The sequence below is a fragment of the Ornithorhynchus anatinus genome, chromosome X1, assembly GCF_004115215.2.
Source record: "Ornithorhynchus anatinus isolate Pmale09 chromosome X1, mOrnAna1.pri.v4, whole genome shotgun sequence".
Lineage (NCBI taxonomy): Eukaryota > Metazoa > Chordata > Mammalia > Monotremata > Ornithorhynchidae > Ornithorhynchus > Ornithorhynchus anatinus.
Window position 1 is genome coordinate 104,871,653 of NC_041749.1, and position 18,820 is coordinate 104,890,472.

The following is an 18,820-nucleotide window of genomic DNA, read 5'->3' on the forward strand; positions in this document are numbered from 1 at the left end:
AGAGTGGAGCAGGAGGTCAGTGAAGTTTAAGTAGGCAGTGGAAGAGACATCAGGAACATCCACGTGGATATTGCCATTCCCAAGGATCAATGTAGAGATAGAGGAAAGGGATGAAAAACTTTGGAGGTGGGGTCTGAGAGGAGTGGTAGATAACCATGACTAGTAATTGAAATGGGTGATAGAGGTGGATGATATGGGATTCAAAAGAAGGGAATGAGAGGGATGGGGGAGGTGGAATGGTGCAAAAGCAGCACTGGGGGGCAAGAAGGAAGCTCACTCCTCCCCTTTCCCAGTGAGTCTTGGGGAGTGGGGGGAAATGAGGCCCCCTCTAGAGGGAGTGGTGGAGAGAACCAGGTTTCAGTGATAGGGAGGAGGAGCAGTGACTGGGTTAGGAACAGGTCAAGGATGAAGGGAAGCTTTCCCGTAAAGGAGTGGGGGTTCCACAGGCCACACTTGGTGGAGGGATGGAGAGGGGTTGGATGGAAAGGAGCTGGTGCAGTGGGGAGGGGATGAGGGGTGGTGCTGGAACAGGATAATAGGGAGGGATAAAGAACCCACCTCTTCCAGGAGGCATTCCCCATTAAGCCCCTTCTCAGATTACATCAAATAACCCACTTAGCACTTACATTTATGTATTAGTGCTATGGGCAGGTGTTCTTGACTTGCAGTAGTTTACGCTTATCTCTTTATCCTTCCATTCTCCTGCTAATGGCAGTTGTACTACTCTTTGGATTCTCTGTAAATTGCTGGTGTATGTCTGTCTCCTCCCTCTAGATTGTAAGCTTGAGGGCAAGGATCATGTGTTTGACTCAGTTGTACTTAGTACAGTGCTTTCTGCCCAGTAGGTGCTCAGGAAATACTATTCATTGTTGTGAGTCCCTCCAGCTAACTTAGTTACACCTAAGATTCAGGGCCTGCCTGGTCTGGCCTTTCCTCTCCCCTAGTTTAGGTGCTGCCTTTCCAGTGAGTGGCACCTACCTTCTTGCCTAAAGAACCTGTGGACCTGGAAGTTTCAGGTTGCCAGGTCTCTGGGCCTTGATCACATGACTCCTTTGCCAGACACCATACCTGTTAGGGCCCTGAAGGAAATATTTGCTTTGAACTCTAATTGTTCCAGAGATTACTGTCGGAGACTTTCAAGATTATTGAATAATTATACCATAATGGAGAACTTGATGCTCTGATAACAACAGTGTTCCTTCCTCCTTGGAAAAGGCAGGAGCCACAGCACCTTCCGGTGAAAGTAGAAGCTTGTCTGAGCTGGTCTTCAAGGCTCAAAGAAGTTTTCATTTCTTCTGCAGTACTTCAGTCTGGCCCATATTAGTGGTGGTCACCATCCTCTTAAAAGAGAGGGGGGAAGGCAGGATGGCGAAACTGGAGCGTGCCTAAAGATGGAATAAAGTTTAAGAGAATTGGGAGCTGAGGAGACTTAACTGCTGTCTTCAAGTCTGGCTTCTGTGAGGATGATGGTGACAAGTTCACCTCAGAAGATTGACCAGGTGGAAAGGGGCTTACATTAGTGTGCGATTTGACACAGAGTGGTACTTTAACTCTGAATAAGAACCCATTTGGTGTCCTGGGGACTTGCTCAGGGAGGAGAATGGGGAGAAAATCTCAGGGCCTTCTTCCCTGAGAGCATTAAAAATTCAGTTGACAGTGATTTGTCTAGAATCATTTTAGGGATCCCGAGGCCTTATTTCCCAGAGATTACAGGTGGTCATGGTGCCAGTAAGCTGCTCTTACTGTAGCCCAGTGCAGGAGGTGCTTACTCAATGTGGTGTCATGATGATCTCACAGTTGCTGCTAGGCAGGAAAGTTCTGGAAGGCTGTCTTGAGCCAACTTGTCACCACAGTGCCAACCGAGCTCTAGTGGTCACCAGAGCCAAGAAGGACAGCAGCTCCTGGATGGAGGCTTAAGCATTTACCCTTGAAGAATATCTTGACCACTGATAAACCCGGTAACACACTTCAGGGAATGACTGGTAATGAGAATCCTCTGAATATTCTGGCAGGGGGTGGAGGGAGAGGGGAGGGAAGGAAAGAGGTAATGGTCTCAACACTTTTCTCTTCTCCCCCTGTATTTGTCCCTCTTTCCAGGTGGGGAAATTGAGACTGAGCATCTTTGGCTTGAAGGAGTGTAGTGTTTGTGCTGGAAGGAGACTGAGCAGTGCCACTTCAATTTCAGTTTTGGCCCTCTGCCTGCATTTTCTTTGTCTTTCCGAAATTGTCTCACACCCAGGCATAAACTGTGGTGTCAAATGTGGAATGGTACAGTGAACTGCATCTTGTGGATGTGTGGTGCTATCACTTGCTGGCACCTTTTTTTTTTTTCCCCTTTCTCCTCCAGACAGGGTCCCTTAGGACAAGTGCCCAAGTTGAGCTTTGACCTTTCCGATCTCCTCCGAGGGCCTGGTGTGGCTCAAACTCCTCTTCGGCTCAGGTTAACTTGTGGGACTCATCCGCTAGGCTGGCATCTGGCTAATCGCCGTCTGGTTTGGGCTGAGCTTGGACAGTACCCCCTTCCTTCCCATTCTCTCAACTTCCAGGTGTAATTATTTATGCTCATCCCATTTTAATGTATGAGTCTTCTAAATGGCTACACTCAAGCCTCTTGTGTCCAGTCAGTTGACAGGGTCTGAGGCTTTCTCTGGGGGTGGGGGAGCTATGTGTTCTGTGTCTGCTGTGCACAGGACACCCCCTCCCTCCCCTCCGGCCCCCCAACCAATGAACATAGACTTTTTGCAAACTTCTAGGGGAATGTGTAGATGATTGCTCTGATGCAGTCCCTGAAGCCAACCACCCTGCATTAGTAAGTCTCTTTGAAAACTGGAGGTTTGTGAGAACTAGGCCCTAAACTTCATCAGAAGGCCAGTCCCGTGGATCATCCTGGACCTGTCCACTGTCCTCAGCTATATTCTTTGCTTTACAGTTGGGTGGAGAACGCCATCCAAACTCCTGAAGACTCTGAGCGGAATCAAGAAAAGGAAACTCAGGAGGAACCATCTCAACTAAAAATGAGTAAAGGGAAAGGTAGAGTCTTTCAACTTCTGTAAAGCTTTAGCTCAGGATTGCCCGACCTGTCTAGAATTTGAGTGGACATATACACTTCCTCCTCAATTCTTGCCAGTAGATGTGTGTGTATGTGTGTGAGGTGACAGGGATGGTCCCAGGCTGACTTGTCCTGCGTGGTGGTGAGGTTCCTGTTTGAGAGTACCTCCCACCCTGACATCACTGAGCATTGTGTGGGTGGGCTCCCTCAGCATTCTGGCCGGGACTGTCTGCTGTAGTCTACCAGCAAATGATGCCCAGCGCTGCATTGAGTCTTTGGAGCTTGCCGAATTAGCTCTATGACCCGTGACTCTTTGCTGGGGGTTCTGCTGAACTGGAAGTGGCCCCCAAAATGCATGTTTTGGGGGTGCCGTGGACCTGTGCAGGCTGCTGCAAGGCCATCTTATATGCTGGTGCCCTGTTGGAGGGGACTTATGATTTGGCCAGACTCACTTAATGATTCAGCACTGCCACAGCCCCTCACCCATAATGGGCCCAGGCTGTCTGAGCAGCCAGGTAGGGCTTGGTTCTGATTGCACCCAGGCCCAAGTTTTGGGTCTTGCAGGTGGAGTCCAGCCCACCCAGAGCTCTAGAGAACTGAGGAAAATAAGCTACTAAATCTCCAGAGATCACAATCGGCAACTGTGGTTGGTTGGGTTTTTTTGGGTTTTTTTGTGGTGGTGGTTTTTTGGTTTTGTTTTTAATTCAAAGTCAAGTGTATGAAGCTGGTAGTGAGGGCAACAAGAGAAGCAGGCAAGTGAGGCTTTTTGGAATGCCACTTGCTGGAATTTACTCCACCGTCTTGTTCTTTAAACACAAGCTTCCTTCTTTGCCTTCTGACTTGAGGTGCCTTGGGCTAGGCAGTCATCAGTTCAAACCTTTGGTAATTACATTGACAGCTGTTCCGGGTCTCTGGACCTCTCGACGCCACGAAGAAGTCTCCCTGCGGCTGGAGGAGTGTGGGATTGCTAATGTGCCTCCAATGACTGTTCATGAAATGTTTGAAGAATCTGTCAGGAGATATGGCGACTACATAGCTCTCGGGTCGAAGAAGGGAGATAGTTGGCACAAGTTAACTTACAAGCAATACTACGTGGAATGCCGGAAGGCTGCCAGAGCCTTCCTTAAGGTACCTTGCGTCTCAAGTTGATCGCAGACTGAGTGTCTCAAGGTGAAGTGAAACTTCCCAGGTTCCTTCGAGCCCTGGTTTTAAGATTGATTGAGCCAGAGATTGAAAAGGCAAAATGTGATGGCACCTCTCTAACTTCTCCTGCTTTTCTCTTAAGAACCTTTAAGGGGCAAAGGAGGTGCGTTGGAGCCTTTGGGATTTTTCTGTTTACTTCCCACTGTTGTGAAATCCTGGAGAACGTTATATTTGCTCAGTGTCTCTCTTGCTGGTGGGGCTTCATCAGGTCTCCATAGGACCTTGGGTGCAGCAAAAGTGCCTCTGAGCCTGCTTATTCAAGTGTGATTAAAAAAGGTTTTTTGTGTTTTTTTTTTTTTAAAGTCTGGGGATAATATAACTATCAATATTCCAATGGATGTGCTTTTTTTTTTTTTTTCCCCTTTGCATGAGCCAGGAAGTAAATTTTTTCCATTGTACAGGTAATCCTTATTCTGCTGGAATACTGTGTATATGTGTGTGTGTGTCTTTGGGTTGCCAATCATTTGTTGGATGGCTCAGGTGCAACTTTAGCTGCAGCTCATGGAACTCTGCCAAACAGCATAGCAGAACTGTACATATTTGAGTTGTAGCTTCAGGAGGCTCAGTCAAGTCTAATCTACTTAGTTGTGGCCAACAGCCTATTGGGATATGGCTCTGAGAACCATAGTACTTCTGAGCCTTCCCTTGTGTTTTATTCATGTCTCTCGTCTTGCGGTGCACAGACTCTGTTTCAGGATGTGGTATGGCATTCCTGGATCTGAAAGTTGTCCCACCATCAGTAGCACCATCTTTGACTTTGAAGGGCTACTGTATTACAAAGCTCCCTAAAACCCCTGCCCACTACCAACAGCAGCTACTGTGTGGCACAAAATAACCCTGTAGCTGATGGTTTTTTCCCACATACCAAATGGATGATGACGTGGTGGTACCCAAGCCCCAGGCAGGGACAGCATCCTCCCATGATCACACCGATTTTTTCCATGTGTGGTGGGAAGTAGGGGATCTCTGCCCTCTGCAGTCATTGTGATAAGAATAGAACCTTTTCTTGGGTATTCCAGTGACAATGCAAAAAAACTAGGAGTGGAAATATTGTCTCTTCCTTTTTCAGTTGGGATTGGAGCGCTTTCGTGGTGTTGGAATCCTGGGATTTAATTCAGCCGAATGGCTTATTGCTGATGTTGGAGCCATTTTGGCAGGGTAAGAAACTACCTTATTGGCACACCGCCGGCATGTCATCTAACTTTAGTATATAGGTATACAAGCGATGGTCATTTTTGCATTAAAAGTATACAAGTCAGGAGTCAAGAGCGGGAGAGTTTTGGGCCTCCCTGAGAATCCAGGGAGCTTGAGTGAAGGTCTTGGGCTTTCTGATTGTGTCCTTTCCCTTCTTCTGTCTCCCCTCCTCTGGTTGAAAGCCTGGCCCAAATTCCCTCCAACTTCCACCTGTGGCACCCACAAGCTGCCATGGGATCTGAGGATCCCGATGGGGTCTTTTGGGAGACCAGAACCCTTTTTCTAATATTTAAGCACTTATTATGTGCCAGGCACTGTACTAAGTGCTGAGATAGGTATAAGATAAACAGGTTGGATGTAACCCCTGTCCCATATGGTGCTCATAGTCTTAATCCCCATTTGACAGTTGAGGTAATTGAGGCACAGAGAAGTGAAGTTACTTGCCTGAGGTCACACAGCTGACAAGTGGTGGAGCCAGGATTAGAACCCAGGGTTCTCTGACTCCCAGTCCCATGCTCTTTCCAGTAGATCACACTGCTTCTCTTGATGTCAGCTGGGTAACACAATGCTGATTTGACATTCATGGTACCCTCTGAATGTCTGTCGCGGCGATTTGAATGACACTTTTGTTGGGTGTAAATACTACTGTGGAAAGGCTCTGAGCTAGCAGGTACCCGAGATAACCTGGAAAAGGTGGCTTTGAAGTTACCTGCCACTTCTCTCCCAGTTAGAGAATGCCTCTCTTCCCCCCGCACCTTCCACCGATCTACGCAGACTGTTAAAGGAAGGAATACTGTTCTCCAGGCCAGTGTTTGAGGCTCAACCCTAATTTCCTACCCCAAGGAGTGTGTTTCTGGGAGGGAAATCTCTTGTGTGCAGCTTGTCCTAGCACTGGCTCTTTCTGGGCTTTGTTCACAGAGGCCTGGCTGTCGGCATCTATACGACCAACTCTGCCGAAGCCTGTCATTATGTTGCGGAACACTCCGAGGCCAACATTCTGGTTGTGGAAAACGACAAGCAGCTTCAAAAAATCCTGGAGGTAAGTTCTGCGGGCCCCACCCCCGGCCTAGCCGGGAAGCTTGCAAAGGCTCAGACATCCTGGAAGGGAGCCTGACCGAGTGCTCCCTGAAGGGATGCTCCACCATGCATTCCCTATCAGTGTGTTGGGGATTTGTTGATCAAGAACATCCTTTCTTGCCTGGGTGGGAATAATGTTCCAGATCTTTATTTTGCTTTCGCATACCCAACTGCTCTGGCTTCTTCAGGGTTGGAATGGTGATTGGACATTTGATGTGTGTGGGGGGGGGTTCTTTTTGTAGGTTCAGAGCAAGTTGAAGCACTTGAAAGCCATTGTCCAGTACCAAGAAGAGGTCAAACAGAAGAGACCAAATTTGTATTCTGTAAGTATTGGGGGGAGTGGCGAGGAGCTCCAGTTAATAATATTTAAGCGCTTACTATGTGTCAAGCACTGTTCTAACTGCTGGGGTAGATGCAAGGTAATCAGGTTGTCCCATGTAGGGCTCACAGTCTTCATCCCCATTTTCCAGATGAGGTAACTGAGGTCCAGAGAAGTGAAGTGACTTGCCCAAGGTCACACAGCTGACAGGCAGTGGAGACGGGATTAGAACCCATGACCTCTGACTCCCAAGCCCGGGCTCTTTCCACTGACCCATGAGTTATCAGCTGGATCCCCGTGTAAGCCATCGTAACACTCAGAGGCATGTCTGTGCCCCAGTGACAGGAAGGGTCACACAGGAGAACTTTTGAAACCAGTTGGGATGGGGGTCATCTAAGTCAGTTAAGGTAGTTTTAATTGTTGAAGAAAGTGACTGTTGGCAAGTAATGATGGCATTTATTGAGAGCGTCCACTTTCGTGTCAAGTGCCAGGGTCAATGCAAGATACTCACATCGGGCCCGGTCTCGGCCCCATAGGGGGCTCACTGTCCAGAAGGGGAGGATGAACCAGTATTTTATCATCGTCATCTTGCGGATGGGGGAACCGAGGCAATCAGCAGTTAAGTGACTTGCCTAAGGTCCCTTTTCATTAAACTGGTGGATTCATTTGAGTCCCCAAAATAGGACAACGGTGACCGCTTAGAGGTCCCGAGACCCAAAAGGGGAAAACGTAGGTGGCTAAGCCGGTAATTCTCCATCCTGTCCCACCCACACCTATGCCAACTCCTCTCTTCTCAATAGTGGGCTGAGTTTCTCGCTCTTGCCAACGAAGTCCCAGACTCCCTGCTTGACCAAATCATTGAGAGCCAGAAGCCTACTCAGTGCTGCATGTTGATCTACACTTCGGGAACCACAGGGCAGCCAAAGGGAGTCATGCTGAGCCAAGACAATGTAAGTATTGGCGGTACACCATAGCTCACTGTGTCTTCCTGGGGTCTTGACTCGGTGGAACCTGGCAGGTTCTGAATAGAAACTGGGGTGGGGGGCAGGCTTGCTGCACACACCCAGGCGACAACTACCACTGGAGGACCTATAGCCACGTTCTGCCATGAATGGAAGAGTGGCGGGTCCAATTTAGCCACAGAAGGGAGCAGCGTGGTCCTAAGGCTGCTTAATGTCTTCTGGGAGGTCGAAGTTGGCCCATTGGAGGTGGCAGCATCTGGGTGTGGAAGCTGGATCATCTTTTCTGTTTGTGGAGAAGGCAGCAAACCGGAACAGAAGCGTTGGGGCTAACGACCAAATTCTCTCATCGGTTTCTCAAGTCCTGGCTTCCACACAGATCTCTAAAACCTGGCCTTGTTGGAGGTGTCCCCGGGTTGACTTAAATGCTTGGGATTTGGCCCTGTGACGATCTGTCTATCCTGAAACCTGGGCATTTGAGTCTCATCTCTAAGTTCCAAGTGGGGTTGGGGGATCAGTAGATTCAAGTTGACCGACTTCTCCACCTTTGTCACCTGAGCTCAGGTGGCAGATCCTGGGCAGTCTTTGTTTAGACTGGGGTGGAGTTGCTTCTCTCACTTGCTTGGGAAAGAGACTTGTTAGAATATACACCATATTGGCGCTGGTGGGCTGAAGGTAGCCCCCTTTCTGAAGCCACTGGGGGTTTCCCGTTGCACAGTGCCCTCTTCTTTCCCAGAATCTTCTAGCTAGGCAACTCTTCTTTGGCCTGGTGACGGATCTTGTGTCTACAAGACAGATACCTATGGGAAATGGTTTATTTTAGATCACCTGGACCTCGATGGCAGCCACCCAAGATTTTCAACTGGGTCACCCCCCAGATAACCAAGAGGTCGTGGTGAGCTTTCTCCCCCTCAGCCATGTAGCAGCACAGATGATGGATGTCTGGTTACCGATGAAAGTTGGAGCCTCCACCTACTTTGCCCAGCCGGATGCCCTGAAGGTAAAGCTGCACCTTGGTCCCTGAGTTACTGTGATAGCTAACAGTTGTTGACCAAGTGAAAACCACAAGCCAAGGTGAAAAGAAGTGGATGAACTCTACCCAGATTTGGCAGCAGGCAGTTAATCGTATTTATTGAGCACTTGGTATATGCAGAGCATTATAAAGTGCTTAGGAGAGTACACTATAACAGAGTTGGTAGACCTGTTCCCTGCCCATAGTGAGCAATCTTCTTTCTCGTGTGTGTGTGTGTGTGTGTGTACGCGCACACACACACACACACACATATGTATACACACAGTGGCAGAGCTGAAGTAGAAGGTGAAATAATAATATTGATGGTATTTAAGTGCTTACTATGTGCCAAGCACTGTTCTAAGCACTGGGGGGGATACAAGGTAATCAGGTTGTCCTATGTGGGGCTCACAGTCTTAATCCCCATTTTACAGATGAGGGAACTGAGGCACAGAGAAGTGAAGTGATTTGCCCAAAGTCACACAGCTGACAAGTGGCAGAGCCGGCATTAGAACCCATGACCTCTGACTCCCAAGCTTGGGCTCTTTCCACCGAGCCACACTGCTTCTCTGAAGCTGAAATGTAGTGGCCACCCGAGTATGTGTGGAAAGGTGAAAACTTATAAGCCTATAGGGACTAAACCTGCAAAACTGCCTTGTGCAGTCTCCAAGTCGATATGGTCACTTCAGGTGCATAGTTTCTTAACCTCTGCAAAAGTCAGTGACTCAGGAGGTAGGGGAGGCTCTACTTACCAGAATTCTTAAGCTCTTGGCTTTTTAGTGGAGCTCTGAATCTAGTAAGCCCTTCTTTAGAATGGATCAGATTCCTCCTCCCAGTGATGGTGAGCGAGTAACTGGGCCCCTAAATTGGCAAAATCTGAAGTGGCACCTGCAGGCCCCGGCAGACTTATCCAGGGTGTCCCTCTCAAAGGTGTGGCTCACCAGCTTGACTTTAGCCAGTCCGTTCACCTCCAAGTCACACAGTTGTTGAGGACCAGGGGGTTTCCGAATGGTTCTTAAACTCCTGGAGAACTACGTTCTCCCGGCCCTGACCTTTCTGCGGCTCCTAGCTGCCAGACAGCCACTAAACTCAAGTTACCGCCCCTTAGGAGCCAACTTTTAATTCCGTCCTGTCTGGTTCAGGGCTCACTAGTGGAGACGCTACGGGAAGTGAGACCTACGTGTTTCTTGGGGGTCCCTCGTGTCTGGGAAAAGATGGAAGAGAAGATGAAGGCTACTGGTGCCAAATCCTCTGCCCTTAAAAGGAAAGTGGCTGTATGGGCGAAGGAAGTTGGCTTGCAAACAAACCTAAAACGGATGAATGGGTGAGTTTGGAGGGGAAGGGGACTTCCTGTCTTCCAGGTACTTCTGTCTTGGGCTCGTCCCAGAAAAAGGGCTTGCCGTTTACTTGGCCGTGCTTCCTATCTTTAAAGGTGTACTGACATTCCTGTGAACTTCCGTCTGGCAAAGCACTTGGTGTTTAAGAAAGTGAAGAAGGCTCTGGGCCTGGACCGCTGCCGCCTGTGTTTCAGTGGTGCTGCTCCCATGACTAAAGAGACTATCGAATTCTTCTTGAGTCTTAACATTCCCGTCTGTGAGCTGTATGGCATGAGTGAGAGTACCGGACCACATTCCGTCTCCAGGCCAACTTCCCTTAAGATTATGAGGTATCTGCAGTACCCTCCTGCTGACAGTTTCCTAGGCAATCATCCTCCCTTTAGACAAACTGGAGGTGATGGCTTGGGAGGGGGTGTGGGGCGGGCCTGTGACCTAGGGTTGTTAGGAGGTGGGGGGGAAAAAACTACTTCACCTACCTTTTTTACTTAGACCCTTCAACCCCTGAGCTGAGCAAGTGTTTGTTGGAAAGTGGCTCTTTAACTAGTGTGCTAGGGAAAGGGCTTTTAAAATGGGATTTGAATTCCCTTTACCCAATCTCCTCCTGCTTGGGTGGTCAAGACTTCTAAAGTCAGAGAAGCACTAGGCCATTATTGGATTAATTCACTCTTCCCTCAGGATTAACGAATTTTAAGGGTTGGACGGGAGTGAGCATCAGTAAGTAGCAGGTCAGCATTTGGAAATTGAAGTTTTATAACTGTTGGGCCCAGTGGCTTCCTCCAGCTCCCCCTTGTTTTAGATGAGAAGGTGAGGGAGGAAAAGAAGAGAGGGTGAATGGAGGGGGTCACAACCACAAAACCCTCCTCACAGTGGAAAATGGGCTTCTCTCCCAGTCTTAAACTCCAAGGACTGAAGTTATGGAAGCTGTTTCAGCATTTAAACCACTCAGTGGAATTGAGTGCATGCTCCTGTGCAGATAACTGTACTAAGTGCTTGGGAGAGTATAATCAAGTTAGTAGACAAGATCCCTGCCTTTCAAGGAGTTTACAATCTAGAGGGGTGTGGCGATGGACGTTAAAATAAGTTACAAGTAAGGGAAGTAACCCAAAACCGTGTATATGCGTTGTGGGGATGGGATGGATACCTAAGTGCTTGAGGGGTGGGACTAAGAAGCCCACTCCTTTTTTCTTATTCTGTTTGATTCATTCATTCAATCGTATTTATTGAGCGCTTACTATGTGTAGAGCACTGTACTAAGTGCTTGGGAAGTACAGTTTGGCAACAGAGAGAGACAATCCCCACCCAACAATGGGCTCACAGTCTAGAAGGGGGAGACAGACAAAACAAGTAGACAGGCATCACTACCATCAAAATAGATGAATAGAACCATAGATAAATGCACATCATTAATAAAATAGAGCAATACGTATGTACAAATGTATACAAGGGCTGTGGGGAGGGGAAGGGGGTAGAGCAGAGGGAGGTATGCCCCATTCCCACCTCCTTATAACTCTGCCTGACTCTGAAACTCCAGTCACTCCTGACTCCTACAAGCCAAAGAATCCCAATTTTTTCCCATTCCTCAAAGGATCTAGGCTTCACCTTCTAATCTCTTGTGTTGTCTTCATGGCACACCCACCATTTTAACAGATCCCACGATGCTCTAACTGGATCACTCTTCAGTTCCTCTTTTAAAAACAAAACAACAAAAAACCACAAGTATCTTTAGTGGATTCAACCAGGGGGCCCCAAGGACACTTGAAGAAACAAAATAGTGGCTTGAAGACTGCCATCCTGGCCATGCCTCCTCTTCCTTGGCCTTCCCCCTCCTCCTGTACCCCAAGCTGTCATGAGTAAGGCTTTTTGCTTCAGCCACCCTCTGGATGTACCCAAGGCCTGGTGTAGAAACGAACTGACGTGGCGAGCTGGGGGGATGTCTCTGCTGTCTCCACCTTGGGGTGCCAGTGCAGGACTGGCTGGTTGGGTTCCTGGCGGAACTTGTTCATAATGTCCTGTCTCTTCCAGCTGTGGGAAATCGATGCTTGGCTGCAAGACCAAGCTCCATAATATAGATTCAGAAGAAACTGGAGAGGTCTGCTTCTGGGGCAGACATGTCTTTATGGGCTATCTGAACATGGAGGACAAGACTAAGGAGGTCCTAGACGCGGAGGGGTGGTTGCACTCCGGAGACTTGGGAAAGCTGGACAAGAATGGATTCCTGTACATCACTGGCAGGATTAAAGGTATTGCCGTGAGGAGATGCTGCTTCTTCCCCCAGGACGTGGCTGAGGATTCGCTGGGCACTCATTTTGACATCATAATATTTATTGAGTTCTTACTAATAATAATAATGTTGGTATTTGTTAAGCGCTTACTATGTGCAGAGCACTGTTTTAAGCGCTGGGGTAGATACAGGGTAATCAGGTTGTCCCACAGGAGGCTCACAGTCTTAATCTTATTTTACAGATGAGGTAACTGAGGCACAGAGAAGTTAAGTGACTTGCCCACAGTCACACAGCTGACAAGCGGCGGAGCTGGGATTTGAACCCATGACCTCTACTACTTGCAGAGCACTGTACTAAGCACTTGGCAGAGTATAATACAACAGAATTAGCAGACACACTCCCTGCCCATAACAAGCATATAGTCTAGAGAGGAAGAGACATTAATATGAGTAAATAATTTATAATATGACATGTACATAAGTGCTGTGGGGGTAGGGTGAATAACAAATATCCAAAGTCACAGATCCAAGTGCATCGATGATGCAAAAGGGAGAGCAAGCTGGGGGAAAAGGGCTTAATCAGGGTAGGCCCCTTGGAGAAGATGTGACCTTAATGCTTTGAAGGTGGAGAGAGTGGTCTGGCTTTTAGATTTCTAACAGTCAGTCTCTCTCCCTCTCTTCCCCCCCCCCTTTATTTTTTTCCTCTTCCAGAGCTCATCATTACCGCTGGGGGTGAGAATGTCCCTCCAGTTCCAATTGAGGATTTAGTCAAAGAACATCTTCCAATTATTAGTTATGCCATGTTGGTTGGGGACAAGGCCAAGTTCCTGAGTATGCTTTTAACACTCAAGGTAACCTGACCAGGACTACTTACCAGGGGGCCTGCTGGCTAGCAGGCCCTTCCAAACATCAATACGAAGGGACTCAGAGGAGCAGGCCAATGGTCTTGGTGAATAATTGAAGGTAGCTTAGAAGAGGCGATTCCAGAGGCTCCACTGATGCCTTTGGAGCAGCCGTGTTTAATACGGGAGCATTTCCTTCCCAAGTGTTGGGCGTAACTTTATTTTGTTAGTACATGCTGCCCAGGGCCCATAGCTGAACCTCAGGTGAGTGGGCCCCAAACAGTCTGGCTACTTCCCTGTACATAATGATGATGATGATGATGATGATGAAGAGTACAAATGCTTCCTTCTCTGTGGCTTTCATGACTAGCATAAGATTAGCTACAGTATTTTAGACCTTCCAAGAGGGCAGATTAGACAGCAGATCTCAGCAGGCACAACCCAAGTAAAGAGGTGAATGACACCCACAATGGAAAACCCTCTTTCCAGAAGGGGATTTCTAGGTTAGTCTCCTGGCCAGTGCCTGGGAACAGTTAAGGGCTATGGATAGATGAGCTGCTGGGACTGATCTTTTGTCCAACCTCTCCATGATAATAGTTATGATATTTAAGTATTATGTGCTAGGCACTTTATTAAGTGCTGGGATAGATACAGTTCCTGACCCACATGGGGCTCATAGTCTAGAGGAGAGGGAGAATAGGTATTGAATTCATGTTTTACAGCTGAGGAAACTTAGGCCCAGAGAAGTGAAGTGACTTGCCCAAGATCACACAGCAAGTAAGTGGTGCAGTCAGGATCATTACCCAGGTCCTCTGACTCCCAGGCCTGTGTTCTTTCCACTAGGCTATGCTGCTTCTCTCACTAGGAGGTAGGGAGTGAAGCAGACTTTATCTTATCCCCATCTTACAGGTGAGGAAACTAGGCGAATCACTTGCCTCTCTGGGCCTCAAAGTCCCACAGTGGCAGAGCTAGGATGAAAAGCTGGGTCTCCTGACTTGCAGCCCTATGCTCTTCCTGCTAAACCAGGCTCCCTCATGGAAGCATACCAAGGTGGACGGTGAGTTCAGGTGTAATGGGCAGAGCCCTTAAGGGAGGACCAGGTTGAAGACCCTCAGGTTTTTGAGCCTGGACAGATGATTAGTCCCACCCCTAAGTCCCTTGTGCAGATCTGGTAGAGGAAAGAATAAATGCAGACAATGTCGGGGAGGAAGCTGCTGGCTTTAGAAATGCTCTTTTGCCCCCAGCAGTCCACGGGCTCAAGATCACTTTAAGGTTTTGAATTTGAGCTGGGGAGAATCATGGCCCTACATGTATCAATGGGAGGAGTGGTGGGGTGGGTCCAACATATTTGTTGAGCGCTTGGGAGAGTACAATATAACAGAGTTGGTAGACACATTCCCTGCTCACAATGAGCTAGAGGGTGATAGCAACAGAATCAGGCTAGGTCCAGCTAGTTCAGTTGAGCATTCTTTAGCTGACAGCCCATAGCTAGGGGCTGGCTTACTTTGTTGTCCACCAGGTAGAGGATGGTGGACCTAGGTGGCAGGCAAACTTCTGGCAGAGCCCTAGGATTGGCTCATAAGTCAACCAGTCTGAAATCAGGGGAACACTAACTTCAGGGCCAAGGCCAACAGACCAAACATCAAATTTATGTCCCGTCCCGTCCCCCCCCCGTAACCTGCTGGGCCTCCACCTGCAAGTTCTGGCCAAATGAAATAATGGCTCTCTTTTCCTGTAGTGCCAGCTCCATCCAGATACCAGCGAGCCAGAGGACTTGCTCACCCCAGAAGCTGTTGAGTACTGTCACAAACTGGGTAGCAAGTCTACCAAAGTGTCGGATATTGTGGGTGGCAAGGACAAGCTGGTCTTTGCAGCGATACAGAAGGGCATTGATGCGGTCAATGAAAAGGCCATCTCCAATGCCCAGAAGATTCAGAAGTGGACCATCTTGGAGAAGGACTTTTCTGTCTCCGGCGGAGAGCTAGGTGAGCTGAGCCAGTGAGACCAAGGCCTGGTCTGTACTATTCTAATTTGCTCAGTGGGAAGTTGAACACTTCTGGCTTGCCCTTGGTGGATTTTTTTTTTAAATAGGCTTCCTGAACATATAGGATTTGGAGGAGTTGATGGGGATTTGGCTGACCGATCTTTTCTCTTTTCCCTTTCCATTCCCTCTGCATCAGCTTGGACTAAGTGTGAAAAGATTGGCAGGGTGACTAGGGACAGGGGTATAGTAAGTTTCACAACTGAGCCACTCAGGACATCCTGTGCACCTAGAGTTCTGGCTGTCTTAGGGGTGATGGGAAGGGATACAGGAATCAGGTATAGCTTTCCTTGGTTGCCGGGGTTGGTGGGAGGCTTCTAAGACAGCGACCTGCTCCCACTCATTTGAGAGAGACTTAAAATTTTATTCTTTTTTTTCTTTACCCCCGCCCCCCTCTCAACAGGTCCAACCATGAAACTGAAGAGGCCAGTTGTGGTGAAGATGTACAAAGACCAAATCAGTAGCTTCTACTCTGAATAGGTGCAGTTTCTCTTAGTGTAAGATTTACTCTTTGAATTTGGATAGGTCAGGCAGTGAACATTTCCAATCAAATGAAGGACTGTGACCAAGTTCTCAGCATGCAGCTCCACTGATTAAATACTAGATGCTCTGCTATTTAGACCCTTTGGCAGTTCACTGTGTGGTTATGTGCTACAAATGTTGTAAATCAGCCCTTACTTTAGATATTTCTGTTGTGCTATGTGATAGCATTAGAAACATTTGAAACTGTTAATTTATTTTTCCACCAAAGCTTTTTTTCTTGCATTGAATGTAAAACAGCTGTCTACCTAGACCGGGGAGAGTGAAGGGAGGAGGGGTGCAATTCCAATACTTTTGTTTGTTATAATTATTTCTTATTATCACACTCAGCAAGGGGATTTTTAAATGGGCAAAACCTCTTCTTCACCAAAGCTTTGCCATGGGTGTGATCAGGTTTTTAGTGGTGACCAAGCACTTGACTGCTGTAGGTTAGACTGATTATACTGGAGAGCCTACCTGCTGTTTAGGGTTGGGGAGAGGGTTTACCAGGTCCACTGGGTGAATGGTCAAGCATGTCTGATTCAACTTTTTTTAAATTTTTTTCCTCCAGCACAACCTGGGGAATAGTGTAGGGCAACCTTATATGAGTGGATGGAAAAGGGTCTCACTGGGTAACTGATATGAAGGAATGGGAATTTTTTTTTTCTATTGTTACTTCAGGAGTTTAATGGGCGGCTTCGGTTGCCCTTAAGTGACATAAGCAATTGCAAATAGTAAGAAATTGGATTAGAAGGGGCCAACAAGGTCATGCAGACTGCATGCTCTGCAGCTGCTCCTACCCCTGGCCATTGTGCCTCCTCCTTCACTGACAGGAGGAGATGGTTCTTCCTACTACTGGGTGACTAGCAGTTTCACCTAGCCACAGTCTCATTCCTGTTGTATGTCAAGGAGATGTTCTGTGGAGAGAAGGCAGATGCTGGACCACAAGCAGGTCCCATGGCTGCAGCCACTGAAGAAGCACCAGCCATCTGCTCTCATTCAACACATGGAAGTTCGCAACATTGAAACATCGACTTCCTGAACATATGGGACTCGGAGTTGACTGGGGGTTTGGTGACGGGAGGTGGTGGACCAATCTTTTCTCCTTTCCCTTCCCACTCATGCTGCAGCCGAAGAGGTAGAGCAAGCCACAGGCTTAATTGGGAATAAACGTAGGTGGAGTTAATGGTGTTGTGAAGCATTTGTGAAGTTGTGGTTCTGTTGCAAGTCTGGATGTACAGTCTCCCTTGCATAGAGCAACAGCAGTAGAAGATGGGGGCACTTGGAGGAATCAGAGCAGGAGCGTAGTGAAATATAGCTGATTTGTAACTAGTTGTGTGGGCCTAAAGAAATTGCTGTGCCAGTTACAATTGTGTGATTATGGGATAGATCACTGGAAGTGAAAGAATGATGCTTGTAGTGTATTCTGTCAATAAAGAGAATTTGTGCTCACTGCCATGAACTGTGGTGGGGTAGGAATAAGGCCAAGCTGGTGGGGGTGCTTAACCCACACTTACATGCTACTGCCCTCACTTTGGAAATTTTCCTGACATTCAAGCCTACACCTCTGTCCCCTAGCTCTGCATGCCCTCTGCTGGGATAGCAGCACCACCCCCATCCCCCCACCCCCTATACTGTTCAAAATGTTGAATGGTAGAAAAGAGGAGCCTACAAGGGGCAAAGGCAGAGCTATTGGGACTAGAACTTAGAGCTTGGGAAGATGACCAACCCTCTGGGCTCCTTGCTTGCTCTTGGTTGTGGAAGTGCCTGTCTGAGGACAGGCTCAAACAGAACCTGTCAGGAAAAGGTGAAGAGGGGGAAAGAGTGGACACCGTGCTGGCAGATCCTGTGATTGTTGGAGGCATTGCATTTGAATGGTTAACCAACCAGCAGGGGCATTCCCTCCTCCTGCTATTCATTCATTCATTCAATAGTATTTATTGAGCGCTTACTATGTGCAGAGCACTGTACTAAGCGCTTGGGATGAACAAGTCGGCAACAGATAGAGACAGTCCCTGCCGTTTGACGGGCTTACAGTCTAATCGGGGGAGACGGACAGACAAGAACAATGGCACTAAACAGCGTCAAGGGGAGGAACATCTCGTAAAAACAATGGCAACTAAATAGAATCAAGGCGATGTACAATTCATTAACAAAATAAATAGGGTAACGAAAATATATACAGTTGAGCGGACGAGTACAGTGCTGTGGGGATGGGAAGGGAGAGGTGGAGGAGCAGAGGGAAAAGGGGAAAATGAGGCTTTAGCTGCGGAGAGGTAAAGGGGGGATGGCAGAGGGAGTAGAGGGGGAAGAGGAGCTCAGTCTGGGAACGCCTCTTGGAGGAGGTGATTTTTAAGTAAGGTTTTGAAGAGGGAAAGAGAATCAGTTTGGCGGAGGTGAGGAGGGAGGGCGTTCCAGGACCGCGGGAGGACGTGACCCAGGGGTCGACGGCGGGATGGGCGAGACCGAGGGACGGCGAGGAGGTGGGCGGCAGAGGAGCAGAGCGTGCGGGGTGGGCGGTAGAAAGAGAGAAGGGAGGAGAGGTAGGAAGGGGCAAGGTGATGGAGAGCCTCGAAGCCTAGAGTGAGGAGTTTTTGTTTGGAGCGGAGGTCGATAGGCAACCACTGGAGTTGTTTAAGAAGGGGAGTGACATGCCCAGATCGTTTCTGCAGGAAGATGAGCCGGGCAGCGGAGTGAAGAATAGACCGGAGCGGGGCGAGAGAGGAGGAAGGGAGGTCAGAGAGAAGGCTGACACAGTAGTCTAGCCGGGATATAACGAGAGCCCGTAATAGTAAGGTAGCCGTTTGGGTGGAGAGGAAAGGGCGGATCTTGGCGATATTGTAGAGGTGAAACCGGCAGGTCTCGGTAACGGATAGGATGTGTGGGGTGAACGAGAGGGACGAGTCAAGGATGACACCGAGATTGCGGGCCTGCGGGACGGGAAGGATGGTCGTGCCATCCACAGTGACGGAGAAGTCTGGGAGCGGACCGGGCTTGGGAGGGAAGATGAGGAGCTCAGTCTTGCTCATGTTGAGTTTTAGGTGGCG

At 48.4% G+C, this 18,820-nt stretch overlaps 1 protein-coding gene and 1 long non-coding RNA gene across 5 annotated transcripts in view; one reads left to right on the forward strand and one right to left on the reverse strand.

Annotated features, from left to right (window-relative positions):
- The window catches only part of ACSBG2 (acyl-CoA synthetase bubblegum family member 2), a 40,037-nt gene that overhangs the window by 19,520 nt on the left and 1,697 nt on the right, over window positions 1-18,820 (forward strand). Inside the window, exons 1-14 of one of the 4 annotated variants that reach the window (XM_007670921.3) lie at window positions 1,837-1,982; window positions 2,930-3,030; window positions 3,948-4,177; window positions 5,322-5,410; window positions 6,365-6,485; window positions 6,766-6,846; window positions 7,643-7,792; window positions 8,625-8,801; window positions 9,956-10,137; window positions 10,246-10,479; window positions 12,173-12,390; window positions 13,083-13,222; window positions 14,952-15,198; window positions 15,658-17,235. In XM_007670921.3, the coding sequence (XP_007669111.1) occupies window positions 3,015-3,030; window positions 3,948-4,177; window positions 5,322-5,410; window positions 6,365-6,485; window positions 6,766-6,846; window positions 7,643-7,792; window positions 8,625-8,801; window positions 9,956-10,137; window positions 10,246-10,479; window positions 12,173-12,390; window positions 13,083-13,222; window positions 14,952-15,198; window positions 15,658-15,734 (1,962 nt within the window). In that variant the 5' untranslated portion in view covers window positions 1,837-1,982; window positions 2,930-3,014 and the 3' untranslated portion in view covers window positions 15,735-17,235. Of the gene's footprint in view, window positions 1-1,836; window positions 1,983-2,929; window positions 3,031-3,947; window positions 4,178-5,321; window positions 5,411-6,364; window positions 6,486-6,765; window positions 6,847-7,642; window positions 7,793-8,624; window positions 8,802-9,955; window positions 10,138-10,245; window positions 10,480-12,172; window positions 12,391-13,082; window positions 13,223-14,951; window positions 15,199-15,657; window positions 17,236-18,820 lie in introns of those variants that run through there. The other 3 variants (XM_007670922.3, XM_029050805.2, XM_029050806.2) reach the window with 3 other exon arrangements.
- Window positions 1,112-1,777, reverse strand: LOC114806459. Its single transcript, XR_003754496.2, has 2 exons — window positions 1,516-1,777; window positions 1,112-1,385 (listed from the first exon to the last, which is right to left on the reverse strand). It is a non-coding gene; the product is annotated as an uncharacterized LOC114806459 (long non-coding RNA).